This window comes from Onychomys torridus, unplaced genomic scaffold (assembly GCF_903995425.1).
Source record: "Onychomys torridus unplaced genomic scaffold, mOncTor1.1, whole genome shotgun sequence".
Lineage (NCBI taxonomy): Eukaryota > Metazoa > Chordata > Mammalia > Rodentia > Cricetidae > Onychomys > Onychomys torridus.
The window spans coordinates 15,196-30,988 of NW_023411186.1; the positions used below are offsets into that span (position 1 = coordinate 15,196).

The following is a 15,793-nucleotide window of genomic DNA, read 5'->3' on the forward strand; positions in this document are numbered from 1 at the left end:
TAAAAAAATGAATGTTGCTTCAATTAGGCTTCAATTAGGAGGGAAGTCTCACCCACTCCATAGGGCCAGGCTGAGTTCAGGGGAAGGGAGAGGGTATGTGGATCGGGTTCAGATCTGAGCACAAACGGCATCTGATAGAGTTGGAATTGGGGGTTCCAGGCTTAGAGAGACTGAATGCAGGCTCTAGTATGATCTTTGGTAGGCTGCAGAGAAAGCGCTCCTGCTGTTTGGGGATATTAAATGTGCTTGAGATTGCAGGCATTTTGGCTTCTAACACATTGTCAGCTCTTTTATGTCAAAGAGGAAAAAGATGGCCGTGAGCCTTAGGGACTTTGCCTGCTTTCTTCTGGGTCCTGAGTCACACTGTGGGAAGACTTTAGGTAGGAAGGTTGGCTGGAAGCAGGGCTCTGAGTGAAAAGTTGGGACGTGTAAGTTGAGGTCCACTGGGGTTCTTGTAGTTGGACAGGACTTCATAATTTGTCCTGGAGATTCATGGAACCATGTGAGGTTCCTAAACAGAGCAATGGTGGGGCAGAAGAACCCGGAAAGGACAAAATGGGGGGAGTGGTTGGGCCCCAGGATCAGCCTGCACAGTTATCGACTGTGGACAAGATGGCCAGGGCTGTAGCTGCTGCCTGGGAAGCAGAGAGGACAGGAGAAGAAACAAGAAACATCTCAACAGGAGCAGGATAAAGAATGGAGCAGCTGGGGGGGGGGGGGGGGGAGCAACAACAGACCAGGACAAGGAACAGGATCCAGAGCAAGCACCGCCCACTGGACAAGCGGGCCCTGCAGGTCTGCATGCCATCTACATGTCACCCATGGCTGCTGGGAAGCAGAGACTGGGAAGGTTGACCACAGACTGGGATGGTGCTGAATCCGTAAGCCTGGTCCTCACACTCCATCCACTCTGATCCTGCCCCAGGAGAAGCGGAAATACTTTCCGGTGTGTGTGAACACCAAGTCACAGCCTGAGGATGAAGCAGAGGAGGGACTTGGGGGTCTTCCCCGCAACATCAGCTCCATCAGCTCCCTGCTGCTCTTCAACACCACAGAACATCTGTATGGCCGAGAGAGAGCCAACGGGAAGTGGGGGTGGGGGGCCTTGCTTAGGTAGCTTCAGGGGCCTGAGCCTGGTACAGTTCTCAGGACTGACAAGTTTGATTTGGCTTCTAAGACCTGGGTATCCAAAGGACAAAGGCAGTGGGAAGGGGGTCAGGAGCCTGACAGGTGATGGCCTCCTGACGCCAGCCCACTCCACAGGTACAAGAAGTATGTTTTCCTGGACCCTCTGGCTGGCGCAGGAACAAAAACCCACACGATGCTGGGCACAGAAGAGGAGAAGTTGTTTGATGCCCCCCTGTCTATCAGCAAGCGAGAGCAGCTGGGGCAGCAGGTGAGGTGGGGTGCTGTTCCAGGGAGGGCTCCACTGGGCCTCTGCCTACCCAGCTGTGTGGGTCCACATGTGCCGCCTGCCCCGTGGGCGCAGTGTGGGTCTTGGGTCCTGGTAGGGCTGTCACACTTCCTGTACCACCTGACCCTGCAGGCTCTGGAAAACTACTTCTATGTGCCAGACCTGGGTCAGGTTCCTGAGATCGATGTGCCCTCCTACCTACCTGACTTACCTGGAATCGCAGATAACCTCATGTACAGTGCGGACCTGGGGCCTGGCATTGCCCCCTCCGCTCCTGGTGTCATCCCAGAGCTGCCCACCTTCCACACAGAGGTAGCTGAACCTTTCCAGCCAAGGTGAGCTAGGCCCCAGGACGGAACTGAACCAGAGAGCCCTTGCTGGCCCCTTCCCCCACTCCTCACACGTTCTCATTTTCCTTACAGAGCTAGAGGATGGTGTGCTGCTGGCAGCACCACCACCACTGCCACCTCCCCCACCACCTCCCCCAGGTCCCACAGTGGTGGTCAGTGCCCCCCAACCACCAGTGTTCCCTGAAGTGGCGGCTGCACCTGGCCATGCTGCCAGGGAAGAAGATATTAGCGGCAGTATGGCCCACTCAGGTAGGGGCAGTGCAGATGGGGTTCACTTGGCCGGCCCCCATTAATAGGACCCCCAGTTTTCTCATGTTGGATCCCCAAAGACTTCTCTGCAGGTCCAGGGTCTGCAGTGTTCTCATTGTGGACACCTACCTCATCTTACAGGGTTGATGGAGCGCTTTCTGTGCTATGGCAGAGTTGTGTGATTATGACTCTACTGGGCAGAGGAAGCCTGGGGATGGTGGTGTGCCCTGTTTCTAGTTCAGCCGGTGGGGAAAGGTCTATTAGCAAACTTGAAATTTCCAGATTTCAGTTTTCCATTGTATCTCTCAGCCTCTCTCCAGCCACTTCCAGGGGTAGAAAATCCTTTGTGGGCTCTTGGTGCTCAGCACATCCGACTCACAGGGTCCGTCACCGCAGATTGTCATCGATAGGGGGTGGAGAGGAAGGAGAGATGCCTAGATATGAGGCCCCTCAGCTCATTATCTGCAGAAATCCAAGACCATCCTGCATAGTGCTAGAAGCCACAGTTCCACCACTGGGCCTCCCTGTGGATGATAGGCCCCTCCATTTGCCAGGATCCTGAAGTCACCTCCAGCCTCAGGCTGGGCAGCTTACCCCATCGTGCAATGCTGAGCAATCCTTTACCCTTCTCCTTACAGCCTCTGTTCAAGGAACTCCCGAGGAGGAGGTTGACCCCTCCAGTGGCCGGGCCACCCTACTGGAGTCCATCCGCCAAGCTGGGGGCATTGGCTAGGCCAACCTGCGCAGTGTGAAGGAACGCAAGCTGGAGAAGAAGAAACAGAAGGAACAGGAGCAAGGTGAAGGCACCAAGGATATTGCTGCAGCAACCAGGCTCCCGGTCAACCCACAGGAAGTCCCCTTGTGGCTACCCTGATAGGTACCCTTGTCCCTCTAGTCTGGGCTGGGGGTTCCCAGGGAGAAGCTTTCCTGTCTTGAGCTCTCCCAGCTGAAACCATGAGGAAGTAGAACCTTGGACAAGCATTGTCCAAGGGAACCTCAAGTCCTCAGAGATGAGACACAGGACTGATCCTTATCCATCCTGAGGCTAAGGCTTTGTGTCTGCCAAGAATCCTTGCTCGTGGCATCCTAGTTAACCTGTGTGTAAAGTGTCAGAAGTCCTGGGTTTGCATCACAGATCTTCTGACCTCTTTGTGACTGTCTATCAATATAGCCTGGCCTCTTTGAGCCTGTGTGCTTATCCATAAAGGGGTACGGAGAACTGAAACATTAGGGAGGACATGGCCACAGGCATGTCGTGGCAATACAGCGGGTGTGGGAGTCACTGAGGGTGGGGCTCTGAGTTACCTGTACCTCACAGTGGGTGGCCATCTGGTAACTTCCCCTCCTGTGCCCTGACATGGGAAATATGGCAGGTACCGTCCCTCATCCTCAAGCTGTCTATCATCCCCCAGCTTGCCTCTAGCTTGGTGACAGCCAACCTTGATACTCGGATTCTTCCCCAGAGCCTTCCCCAGAGGGGACCTGACCTGGTGTTCTAGTCTGGGAAAGATACAGAAGATGTCTGGTCTGTTCTTACCTGTCCTGGTGTCCTGGATCTTCAGCAAGGCCAGGTTTCATGGACCCAGGCCAGTGGCATGTGTTAGAGAGGAAGTCATCGAGAAGAACAAGTGGATGGAGCCCAAATTCTCTTGTGAAGCCAGGGACTAGCTACTGTCAAAGCAGGACCTTGCCAACCTTGGCCCATGGTTGAAACCCTCAGACCAGGCTCATTAATAGGCAGGGCTCAGCCACCTTTCTCGAATAGGTCTATTAAACAAACCATAGAGTAAAGTAGGAAAGGGACCTGGGGAGAGGAATAAAGAGGTCTGCTTATCTCCTCCACTGCTACCAAGTCCATCTATGGAGTCCTATCATGACAAGCCCATCATGACAAGCCAGCTGTATGGAGCCAGGCTCCCCTCGGCCTAGTACCAAAGCCTCGGCCTTTTCCTTCTCCTGGTATGAGATCCTAAGGGAAGACACACGTGTCACTAGAATATCTTTATTCTTGTGAGGATGGTTCCAGGCTCCTCTCCCCAGCCCTCCCCTGTTGTCTAAAATGCTGGAGATACTTCAAAGGGTCTGATAAGTAAACTGTCTTACTATAGTATCACCACATACTTGTGGGGGGACACAGGAGCCAATGGCATATATGGTCAGGCCTTCATGGCTTCAACAGCTGTTGTTACCTACCACTTTCACACCCCCTCTGGCTCTCTCCCTTTCCCCATCCTGCACCTACCCCCTGAAAAGGATGTTTCAGCTCGGAGACCCAGTCCGTGCCAAGGAACTGAATCCTCAGCAAGTCACAGCTACCCACATCTCTGTTGCATGGGGGCTTCAGCCCCAGCAAAGAGGGTGCTGTCTACCAGGCCAAGTTCTCAGAAGTTAATGCCCTTGGTCCTGTTTCCTCAGACCACAGAGGGGAGCAGGGCTTCTTCAGACGGGCCTCCAGCCAGGCTTATCTGGGGAAGCCCATTATTATTCCAAGCTGCCAGGCCTACATGTTCTCTGGGTCCAGTCTTATTTCCACCCCTCTGCTTGGAATTGCTCTTGTCATCTGATCCACTTGGTTACTTTTCTTGATACTGTGAAAGTCTGGAGAGCTGGCAAGATTGAGAAATGGGAAAGTAAAACCTCACACGGGCTGTACCATCAGGAGTGCAGAATCCCAACCAGCAGACCACCAGGGGCAGTCTGGTTTGTCTCCAGAGTCTGGGGCAAGGCAATGCTTTCCAAAAAGAGGACTTCGGAAGACCGGGGTGTCTTGGGACTGCTTAAGATCCTGGGCTTTCACCAGGCAGTGGTGGTGGTACATGCTCTCAGCTCTTTGGGAGGCAGAGGCAGGAATCTCTGAGGTCCAGAACAGCAGCCAGGGTTACCCAGAGAAACCCTGTCTTGAAGGAAAAAGAAGAGAAGAGAAAGGAAGCTCCAGGGTTTTGAAGCCTGGGCTGGGAACTTGACACAGTCAGGGAAACAGTGACTCAGCCCACGGGGCCTGGAGTGGGCTAAAGAGGCAGAAACTCAAGCGTCACAGGTTGACAAGCTTGAGGAGTCCCAGGAGGCACTCCAGATGGCACTGTCCTCCACCGAGTGGGCGCTGGCTGCAGGGCGACTCTGTTTCCTGATGGCCAGGCCCACCAGCAGTCCCTCTGGGCACGGATGTGGCACAGAAGGGGAAGAAACACACCACTGCCTTGGGGCTCACTTCATGGGCTGCAGAGAGTGTGACCTGACTCTTCTATGTGCCAAAGGCAGCAAGGAGCCCCCCCTCCCCCCGGGAGGCAGATCCTGCAGCCTGTTGTATGACACTATTCCCAGGAGATGGGAACAAAAGTCTACTCATCTCTGATAGGGAACCAATGACGGACCAAAGTGAGGAGCTCTCTCAGAGGACCTGAGTTCAATTCCCAGCATCCACATGGTGGCTCACAACCATCTATAATGAGATCTGGTGCCCTCTTCTGGCCTGGGGCATACATGCAGACAGAACACTGGATACCTAATAAATAAATCTTTTTAAAAAATGTGCAACTTAACATGGGGCTTTCACTCACTTACCCTGCATGGTCCTCACCTGTAGGTACCCTTGAGCCACTCTGTTAGGGAAGGGGCTAGAGAGGTTTCCACCCCTGTTGATCTCTTTATGTCCCAGAAGGGGGTGCAGAAGAAACCGCCTGTATCTGTTTTTTTTAATGTATTTTTTCAGCCCAGTGGTGAACTACAGCTCAGGCCTTCCAAAGGCTCACCAGTATCACATTTGGTCTTTGATCAATTTTTTTTTTCCCTACAGACTCTGGCTGGCTGTACATATATTCATATTTACCTCCAAGTGATTTAGAGAGGTCCCTTTGTTTATTCTTTTTATGTTTGATTTGTTTTAGCATCCTGCTGACCTTGTTCACATGCTGGTCTCAGCCATTTTTGTCTTCCAAAGCCTTTCTTATTTTGTGAAGATCATATCCCATCATGGGATGCGCCAAAGCCTGAGACTACAGAAATTCCCTCCAGGGGCTACTGACAGATGACAGCGACCACCCAAGCAGCCAAAAGGCAAGGGCAGCGGCACCCAGTGGTCACAGCTGCACCTGCATGTGCTGGTCCATTTCTGTTTGGGGTTCCAACAGACAGAGAAGAGAGATCTGATTGATGTGTGTCCTTCCCTGGTGCCAGCGCCACCCCAACATCCAGGCCTGCTAGTTGGCCTTCTCTTGCTGGCCAGCTGCCATTTCTACACTCGGTGCTGTGTCCTTTCCTCCTGAGCGCGTTTACCACTACCTCTCTCTCTTTGGGAAGTTCACCCTTTGGCTTAAGTCATGTATCTTCTGCAGTGAGGTTCAGTGTGAGGTTCCTAGGAAGCCATGGGCGGCCTGTGTTCCAGGTGCTTGGAATTCACCCTCCCTCGTTTCATGGCTTCCCCCCTTGCCCATTCTCCCTTACAGGTGGCAGTGCTGTCCCACCAGAAGCTGTTATGTGTAGCCATCAGGCAGGCCATGGAGTCCAGCTGCAAGGACATGGAGTCACCGTCACCAAGGCACACCACCTACTCCACGTCATCACAAACATACATAGTGTGGAGGTCAGTGGTGACGGGGATAGCGTGCCTCTTTCTTCTCGGGCCTGCCATTGTGGTGAGTGACAGTTCCTTCCTTTAATGCCCGAGCTTAGAATTGCTCTGAAGATAGGGCCCAATTGAGGGTGACCTGAGCAGAGGTCCTGTCTTCTCAGGTCCTGGCTCTCCAGCAGGGGTGAGAAGAACTCCAGAGACCCAGTTTAAACAAGATGGCTTCTTTCTGTGCTCATCACCTGTCCTTCAGCCAGGCTGCTGCTGACATTCTTCTGGCTTCTGCAGGCATCAAACACATATGTGGTGTTTTGTAACACATGCAGACATCGACGTGCAAAACAAACAAACAAACAAATGCTTAAATGGAAACCCACCAAGCTCATGAGATCTATGTGGCCCAGGGTTATGAGAAGAACAGAGCAGATTTTGCTCTGTGTGTCTTGTCTTGTGCTAGCTCCAGGCTTCAGGGAAGCCTAGCTACTCTGCACATGCAGTTTGCCCTTGGGTTCACATCGTGGCTTTAGTAAACATCCTCTATGGCTAAAGAAAACAAAGGAACCCACAAATTAAACAATTTAAAAAATTCCTAGAGGTGTATGTCAAGGATGGCAGAGCCCCACAAATGGCTCATGACCTTCGATTTCTGGGGCTGAGCCATTGTTCCCCTTTCTGATGATCTCTGGCTGCTGTCTCTCCCTCACCATCTACCTTTTCCATCACCAGAGGACAGGGGACAGGGCACTGCAGCATGTTGGCCAGGATTACTCTGCCACCACTGTCCTAGGGCCTGGAAGATAAGGAAGAGTTTTCAGAATACTATTTCATGGGAAGTGAGAATTACATGAAATTTCCACTGGTGCCCATTAACAATGTATTATTACCAGAAGACATGGCTAATCATCCAGGCTGGCAGCGTGCCACATGGCTGCTCTCATCCCTTCTTTCCTCCCAGGCTCTACCCAGCTGTGACCTTCACACAAGACAGTCTCCTCCAACTCCCTGTACTTCCATGAACCCTCTAAGGTCCATAACTCTGTTTGCCTGTGGACATACCTCACTACCTTTGTCTTCCTGGTTGTCCTGGACTCTGCCAGAGTGCCAGCTCCCTGTGGACGGCTTGGCCAGCAGCCTGCCGATCCTGGGATCCAGCCCCCACTGAGGGCCTGGCACATGGCCGTGTCCATCTAGTGTCAAATGACAAACGAGCAGCTCAGATCATTGCACAAAGGCAGCCCAGAACCTGGGCTCTAACCTCAGACCAAGGCTACTCTCTCATTCCTTGTAGGTAAGAATGGTGTCTGGGTTGTGGAGGAAGACCCACTCCCATGGTGCTGCAGGGGGAGTGGAGCAGGCACATGGCAGGAAGTGAGGAACAGGCTGCATGGGTAGAACTGTGAGCCCACGTCTGTCAGATGTCCCACACCTGGAACAAAATTCCAGGAGATGCAGTGACACAGCTCACAGGGGCACCCTCTGACTCCTCTTGAGAGACTTTCCTCCAGGTCTCAGGAGCTAGAGGAAGGATTCTCAAGGAATTTGTCGCCCTCTTGAGGGCAGAGCTCTTACTACAAGGATGCTGAAGGGACCTAAGTCAAGAAAAGAGATCTTCATCTAGCTTCATTCATCTAGCTCCTCAGTCCTTTTGGCCTACAGCTGGCTCTGTCCATGCAGTTGTTGGCACACTGGGGAGCAAAGGACCCCTAGCAGTGGGACTGGACAGTCTGAGAACTCCTGGACTTAGAAAGGGAGCTGAGAACGGGAACATCAGTGTAACAGTTCCTGACTCGAAGGTCCTCGGCTTGAAAACCCCAGCAGTCCTTCTAGGTTGAAACTCAAGAGTTTCATTCACAATAGTGAAGATGGGTCACGTCCAGGAGAGTCGAAACTGGCAACAGCCTTGTGGCTTTGCCGTGTTGTTCAGCTTCTCTACCATCCATACCTTCTCAGGCTGAGGGTTTGGGGCAAGCAGCTGTATCCTCAGAAGACTGAGTCACAGAGGTTCTTGAGGGGTTCAGTAGTAAACAGAGAGCCAGGCTGGAGACAGTAGGGGCTTGAGGGTACTGTTTCCCCCAAGAGCCTGCACCATGAAGCCCCCTCACAGTCCTTGCCATATTTTCCACACCACATCGGACCTTGGGGGACACTCATCCAAACCAGTCATGGTGTGATGGCTCTCTCACCTTCACCTCCTGATTGCTGGCACTATTTTGTTAAGCCACCAATCCTAGCCGCGAGACAGCTACAGAAGAGGAAGGACTGGCATCTGAGAGGACCCGGCCAGTATGAGCATGTCTGGCTCTCATTCCCATGAAACCTCCCCTTCCCTAAGGAACCCATGAAAAACGCTGATGCCTGTTTACATATTCTTGATCCTAATGCAGCTCTTTGTAACAGTCTAAACTGTGAGAACAACTTCTGAAAAGCCTCCCACTCTCCCCAGCCCATCCCACAGACAAGGTAACCAAGACAGAGAGCAGTCCATCCATGAGAGTTAGCTAAGCTTTGCCTTGAGCCTTTGATGACTATGTCTAGGTGAGAACAAAACCAGCATAGTTAATTAAAGGCTAGCAGACCCCAGAAGGATTGAGTCCAGCTACTGCCCAGCTCCTTATACAACGGGCACTAAAGGGCAGAGAATTAATTATTCTTGTGTCTTTTGGAAAAGAAGAGGGAGAAGGGCCCAAGCTTGAGGTTGTGGTTAGGATTTCTAGCCACAGCCTCTGCAAGTGGGTCATCATGTCCAGTGTCCTTTATGCAATAAACAGAGAGGTTATAAGGACCGATTGCTTTGCCTCCTGTGCTGTGTGTGCTTTTTAGTGACATAAAACCAAATCTCGACAGATTGTTCCTCAGAGCCTGGCAATTCTTTATTTTTCATTACCCAGCTCTAACGAATTCACCGTAGTACAACTTTGTACCTACAGTACTGTGAGACAGATTCACTGTCTACATTAAGGAGGAAAAATTAATAAATAGATGCATGAAGTACTACACGAAAAAAAAAAAAAACCCAAAACTCTTTAGGCTTTTTATCTCTGACAAATTTATTTTAACGTTTAACATTCTTCCAGAAAAGTCTTAATTAACAACGGTAACTGGGGAGACCAAAAATCTAACGTCGGGGGTTAGATCAAGGCTGGATCCCTTAAGGTTCCCTCCATCCCAGTATCCAGGGACGCTTGCACACTCTACAAAAGCAGGCTCACAGTCCGCCCGGGATGTGAAGTGCGCAGGCGCACTGGCGCGGGGGGCGTGTCCGCGTGGCCGGCTCTCCTGCGGGCGGACGCTTCCTCCAAGTGCAGCCGGGATTCCAACTCAGCCGCCGCTTGCTCGCCTTGGCAAGACCGTCCTGCGACTGAGGTGAGTTCGGTGCTGCGTGGGGCCAGAGCTGAGGGCGAAGGAAGCTTAGGGAAAAAAGTCAGGCTCGAGCGGAGACGCAAACGGAGGGCGCCGGCGAGAGCCGAGGGGCGGAGTGAGCGGAGCGCGCGGAACGGCCGGAAGTGGGGGTGGAGACAGCGCCTGATTGACTGGCCGAGAACCAATGCGAGGGCCAGCCCGGGCATAGCGGCGCCTTCAAGTTGAATGTGTGTTCTGTGTTGCGTTCTAAAATTTAGGAAAGTTGTATTAAGCGGTTTTTTTTTTTTCAGGGAATTATTTTATCTAGTGAACGTCAGGTGTGCACCCTTACCAACTCTGTTAAACATGAAGACACACGTTTTATTGATAATTATTAACCTGAGATCCATTTTGGCAATCTGCCCCGGCCCCGGCCCATACTGTTAAGTGCTCTGCTGTACTGCTGTTTTTCAGGGTTCAGGAAGGAAGATCGGAGGTGTGTAAATCTACCACATTGGTGATGGAAGTGCCATGAAAGTGGGAGTCAATAATAAACACGTAGTTCCCACACTGTCCTGAATTCCAGGCTAGCTTGCGCCTGTATGTCTAGTTTTCCCAGACAGTGACACTCTTCACCTCCGTGTGCATCATTCCAGGGAATCGCCTTTTTGGTCTTGCTACTTCTGTTGTACTTAGGTGAGCTTGCCCGAAGCAGAGCTCTATGGACCTGGCTTAAATCCGTGGTTCTTTTCTTGGAGTAACTAATGTTACCTCTTCTTAACACCCCCGACAGCTTTCTGTTGGAGATTAAGATCAGGGATGCTATTGAGCCTTCACCCCAGCCAGCAATTATTTAATTTCTGTAGCATCAGCATCCAGCAGCCATGTTCTGTTATGATGTTGGTGATAGGTTAAGTGAGATAATTAAAAAAAAAAAAAAAAAGAGGAAGCTGCAGAATGTTTAACACATGCCAAACGCTCAGAATTTGTTGGTTACTTTTTAAAAATTATTTTTATTGTATCATTTTATGTGTATGGGTATTTTGCTCGCATGTATGTCTGGATCCCTGGAACTGGAGTTAGAGACGGTTGTGAGCTGCCATGTGGGTTCTGGGAATTGAACCTGGACCCCAGCTCTGGAAGAGCAGCCAGTTCTCTTAACTGCTGAGCCATCTCTCCAGCCCCCATTGGTTACTTTTCTTCTCCTCCCTTCATGTTTTAATGGTTTTTCAGTTACATAGCTCTTTCTATTATTGGATTATCTTAGTTTGTTATTTGGGTTTTGGTTTTTGTTGTTTTGTTTTGGTAATTTCTCCACCTGGGTAGTCATTTTTCTACCCCTAAATATAACTGGAGGAACACATTGGTAACTGCTTTTCCTCATAAATAGAGTGACAACTCTCACTGTCGTATAGGATACTGTAGTAAAAAAAAAGTTTTCAATTTATTAATAATAAACTGGGTCTTAGGGTTATTAATATTTGGACTTAGAAGAGATGGACTGTCCAGTTAACTCTCAAGAGAGTTGTGGGTGAGTGTGACCTCCAGATGGCAAACACAGTTTCAGAAGACACAGCAATGGAACACAGGTGGAGCTGAGAGCCCTTGACCCGGCAGGGGAGGAGGAATCCTGTGGCCTTAGTATTGGGAAGCCATCCCAGTCCGAGATTAGTGACTGTGAAAAGTGTCCTTCCAGTCTGGCACCAAACACTTTTTTTAAGGGGTGTTAGGGTGTCAGGGGTCAGCCCCCAGGCTCCCACTAGCTGCTAGTAAGCTGTCTACCATTGAGCCCCAGGAAGCTCCAATGTCTTGAGGCCAGAAAACGATGACCAGTAGATGGCGCTGTTTGTTGCATGATGCTGGCCTTGGCATGAAAGCGCTCTGCTTCTGTGGAGGCGCTGGAAGGGTGTCCGGTAGCAGCCTGAGAGGCTCATGTTAGGTCTTTCCTGGGCTGGATTCTGCAATACTAGTGTCTGAGCAGCATCGTCAGATGGAATGTCCGGTCCTGGAATATCATGTATAAATGGACAGGATGTGGTCTCCGCTTGCCAGAAGAGATAGAGCTGAGAGGGGAAATCTGTGACAAGTGAGAAAACTGCTCTGGGCTAAAGATTTCAGGCCAACTCATGGCTCATGAGAAAGGTAGTAGATTTCTCTTACCTTTTTTTTTTTTTTTTTTAACTCTAGGGCCATGGCTGACGAAAGCCAGGAGATGGGTGGCATCCATTTTCCTTTCCCCTTCCCACCCTATCCTATCCAGAAGGACTTCATGGCGGAGCTCTACAAGGTTTTGGAGGCTGGCAAGATTGGGATCTTCGAGAGTGCAACTGGCACAGTGAGTGTGTGGGCTGAGGGAGTGTCAGCCACTAAGACAACTTGGAGGTAGCCTTGCTTTCCTTGATGGTTCTCTTGTGTAGACATTGCCTTCCTTGAGAAGAACGTGGGCACAGGAGTTATCAGTTTATCTTTCGCTGCTAAAGTGTTAAACACAGCACCACAGTCTGAGGAAAATCAGGCTAAAGGCAGCTGGGACTTTAAAATTGCAGTGGACACCGTAACACCAGTGCTTCGGGATTTCTCTGGCACACTACTGCCTTGATGTTGAGGGACATAAACATGGCTGTGGCTTTTCTCCAGGTTGGGTTACTGTTTTAGAGTGTAGGATATAGGTTCCTGCGTGCTGTTAGGAGCCCACCGAGGGACCCTCTGTTTTCCTTCCTGATCCAGATTGAGTGAGAGATGTACTTGAGGTGAGCTGTTGAGACTGAAAGGGCTGTGGCTGGTGATCCCCAGCTTCTTTCCGCCATTCTGGTGTGTTACCTTGTGACATGAGTACTATGTGATGGTGTGAAGATTCTCAAACTCTCACAGATATAAAAAGCCTTTGGTCCCTGTTAACTGCGTGCCTGGTATCTGTGGAGCTTGGCAAGGTTGGACTACAGGAGGCTTTTCATATGAGTTTTCTGAAGGAACAAATAAAGGACAGTGAATTATCCCCATTCTTATGTGTGCAGAGGTACATCTCTAGAATTGACACTCAGGATTCTGGGACAGAAAATACATCTTCTGGGATACTCCCTCCGTTGCTCCTTTTCATTCCTTTTATACCAGTGGTTCTCAACTTGGAGGTCGTGACCCCTTTGGGGAGTAAAAAAAAAATGTCCCTTTCACAGGGATTGCATATCAGCTATCCTGCATATCAGATATTTACATTATGATTCATAGCAATAGCAAGATTACAGTTGTGAAGTAGCAACAAGAATAACTTTATGGTTGGTGGTCACCACACCTGAGGAACTGTATTAAAGCGTCGCAGCATTAGGAAGGTTGAGAGCTGCTGCTCTGTATGAGTGGGAACATTTTCTGAGTGCCTTGTGAAGACTGTTCCATGGCTCAGGAGAGCATTTAGGTTTGCAGGGTTTCTGTTTTTATTTCTTTTAAAACAGGGTTTCTCTGTGTTGTCCTGGGTGTTCTGGAACTCACTCTGTAGACCAGGCTGGCCCAGAGATCTATCTGCCTCTGCCTCTCAAGCGCTGGGATTAAAGGCGTGTGCCACCATAGCCTGGCTGGATCTGCAGCTTTTTAACAAGTCAACCTCTTTTAGTGCTGTTAACATTATTATTTTTAATTTCTATTCTACATTACTTGAGACAAACCAGGGCCTCAAGCATATCGGTGGAGCCCTTTACTATCCAGCAGGTGCTGTTGTGAGAGCTGGGGGTGGAAGAGGCCAAGGGTGGGATCACTGGCCTTCTGTTTTATGTGAGGACCATAAATAGAGGGGTATTCTGGGGTGCAGAAGACACAACGCCAGTGTCCACAGGCTTCACTGACCTGGGGTAGCCAAGCTCAAGTTGCAGCCCCTTACGTGCCTTCTCCGGGCTTATTAGGTATGTCCCCATCAACTTATCATATTTGTTTTTTTCTCAGGGATTCCAAAACCTCTTTCACATTAAAGCCAAGGTCAGAGAGTGAGTCTAGTACGTTTGGATTTAAAAAGATCTTGCATGGGATGTGTTTTTCACACTTAATGGGCCAAGGATGTTGCTGAAGGTCTTCAATGGAGGGGCTCATCTGTGGTGCAACTGTGAACAAACAGTGATATAGGTTTTTGAATTATGAGGAGACATGAGCTGGAATGTCATAGGTCCCTTTTAGGATATTCTCCTCAATCTCTTCCAGGGTGTTTCCTCAGAAGGGGTGGCATTCAAGGGTGAAAATTAGAGCAGCACACCCTGACTTTATACATCTGCTTTCGGCCCATCAAACGCTCTCCCAGAACCATTTCTGGAGCAATGAAGGTCGTGGGCCCACATGGCACTTGCAGTACAGTGCCAGCTATATATAGATGGTGATACCAAAGTCTGCCAGGTGGACATTGCCCTCTTCTTCTAGAAGGATGTTTTCAGATTTAGGCCACAATGGACAATGTCAAGGTCATGGCAAAATCTGATAGCTCTCAGGATCTCCCCAAATATATTCTGTGTCTCTTCCTCCTGAAACGTGTCCTCATCACTTACTCATTGGAAATAGTTTTCTTAAACACGAAGAAATATTGTGCTGTTTTAAGAATCTAGACTAGAAAATTATAATGGGATGGTATTGTTTACCCAGGGTTGCAATCATACACAATAACTGGAGGTCCTGCTCTAAGTTTCTATTACATTTATGGCCAATGGGTGCCTGTTAGGTGATGATAGGCCAGTTATACACAGTCAAATGCACCAGGGCAGATGGTAACTAGGAACATGTATTGATTTTGCATGTTCCTCTAATTGGGCTTGCAGCCCATGAGCATGCGTGGTCACTGTGCTCATGTGCAGACAGATGTTGTTAAGCTGAAACTCAACAACTAACAAGATGGCAGTGAAAAAGTGCCACAGGTTCCTGAAATCAGCTCCCTCTCTGTGCACCCCAAACCAACCCCACTCTGATCACAAACTGTTCTTGTGTCCTGCTAGTTCAGTAACATTGGACCCAACCTGAGAATGTTCCAGAAGGATGTCTTCCTGAGGAGGAATGAAAAGTGGCAGTGTTTAATTAAAGCACCTGGTGAGGAAATATATGTGAATACCCTATTGGTCCCCACAAAACCAGCATACACATTTGTGATTTTTCTGCTGAAAAGACATGAAAATAAATGCGAAGCACATATGGACCCTCTCATATCTGTGTGCCCAATTCCTTATTTGGCTCTGCACCCTGCCTCTGTAAGGGAGCCACTTTGTTGTTGAACAGAGTCCTGTCTTGTGTCTTTGCCCCCGCTGAGAAGCAGCATAATCTTGAGAGGTAGGCCCTGATTGTCTTGCAGAGTCTCCAGAAGCACCTGCTGCTCTGAGGTGGCAGTTCATTTTTCCATGTCAGACTCTGTCAAAAGTGACTGTAGCGATTCCAGTTTGGATATGCTGCTCAAGCACTTGGGCAAGTTGCAGCTGTGGATAGGGGGCCATAGCTGGAAGTCCAGCTCTTCTTCATGGGAAAAAGCACAGGCATGGAGGCACTTCTGGCTGCCTTCTGCCCCGGTGCTGTTGGCACAACATGCAGGTGCTGATGTGAGAGCTGGGGGTGGAAGAGGCTAAGGGTGGGCTCACTGGCCTTCCGTTTTATGTGAGGACCATAAATAGAGGGGTATTCTGGGGTGCAGGAGACACAACGCCAGTGTCCACAGGCTTCACTGACCTGGGGTAGCCAAGCTCAAGGTGTAGCCCCTTACGTGCCTTCTCCGGGCTTATTAGGTATGTCCCCATCAACTTATCATATTTGCTTTTTCTCAGGGATTCCAAAACCTCTTTCACATTAAAGCCAAGGTCAGAAAGTAAGTCTAGTACGTTTGCATCTAAAAAGGTCTTGCATGGGATGTGTTCTTCACACTTAATG

The 15,793-nt window shown here is 49.9% G+C and overlaps 2 protein-coding genes across 2 annotated transcripts; both read left to right on the top strand.

Moving 5' to 3' along the window:
- The first annotated feature begins 696 nt into the window (after positions 1–696).
- LOC118574998 (WASH complex subunit 1-like) lies at positions 697–2,887 on the top strand. Its single transcript, XM_036175738.1, is given in 6 exon segments — positions 697–795; positions 926–1,062; positions 1,264–1,396; positions 1,547–1,744; positions 1,833–2,013; positions 2,652–2,887. Coding segments are annotated over 6 exon segments (984 nt in total).
- A 6,931-nt stretch (positions 2,888–9,818) lies between these two features.
- Positions 9,819–15,024, top strand: LOC118574999 (ATP-dependent DNA helicase DDX11-like; the record flags this gene model as incomplete). Its single annotated transcript, XM_036175739.1, has 3 exons — positions 9,819–9,940; positions 12,099–12,251; positions 14,878–15,024. Coding segments are annotated over exons 2-3 (291 nt in total), but the record flags the coding sequence as incomplete, so codon positions are not given.
- Between the last annotated feature and the right edge of the window lie 769 nt (positions 15,025–15,793).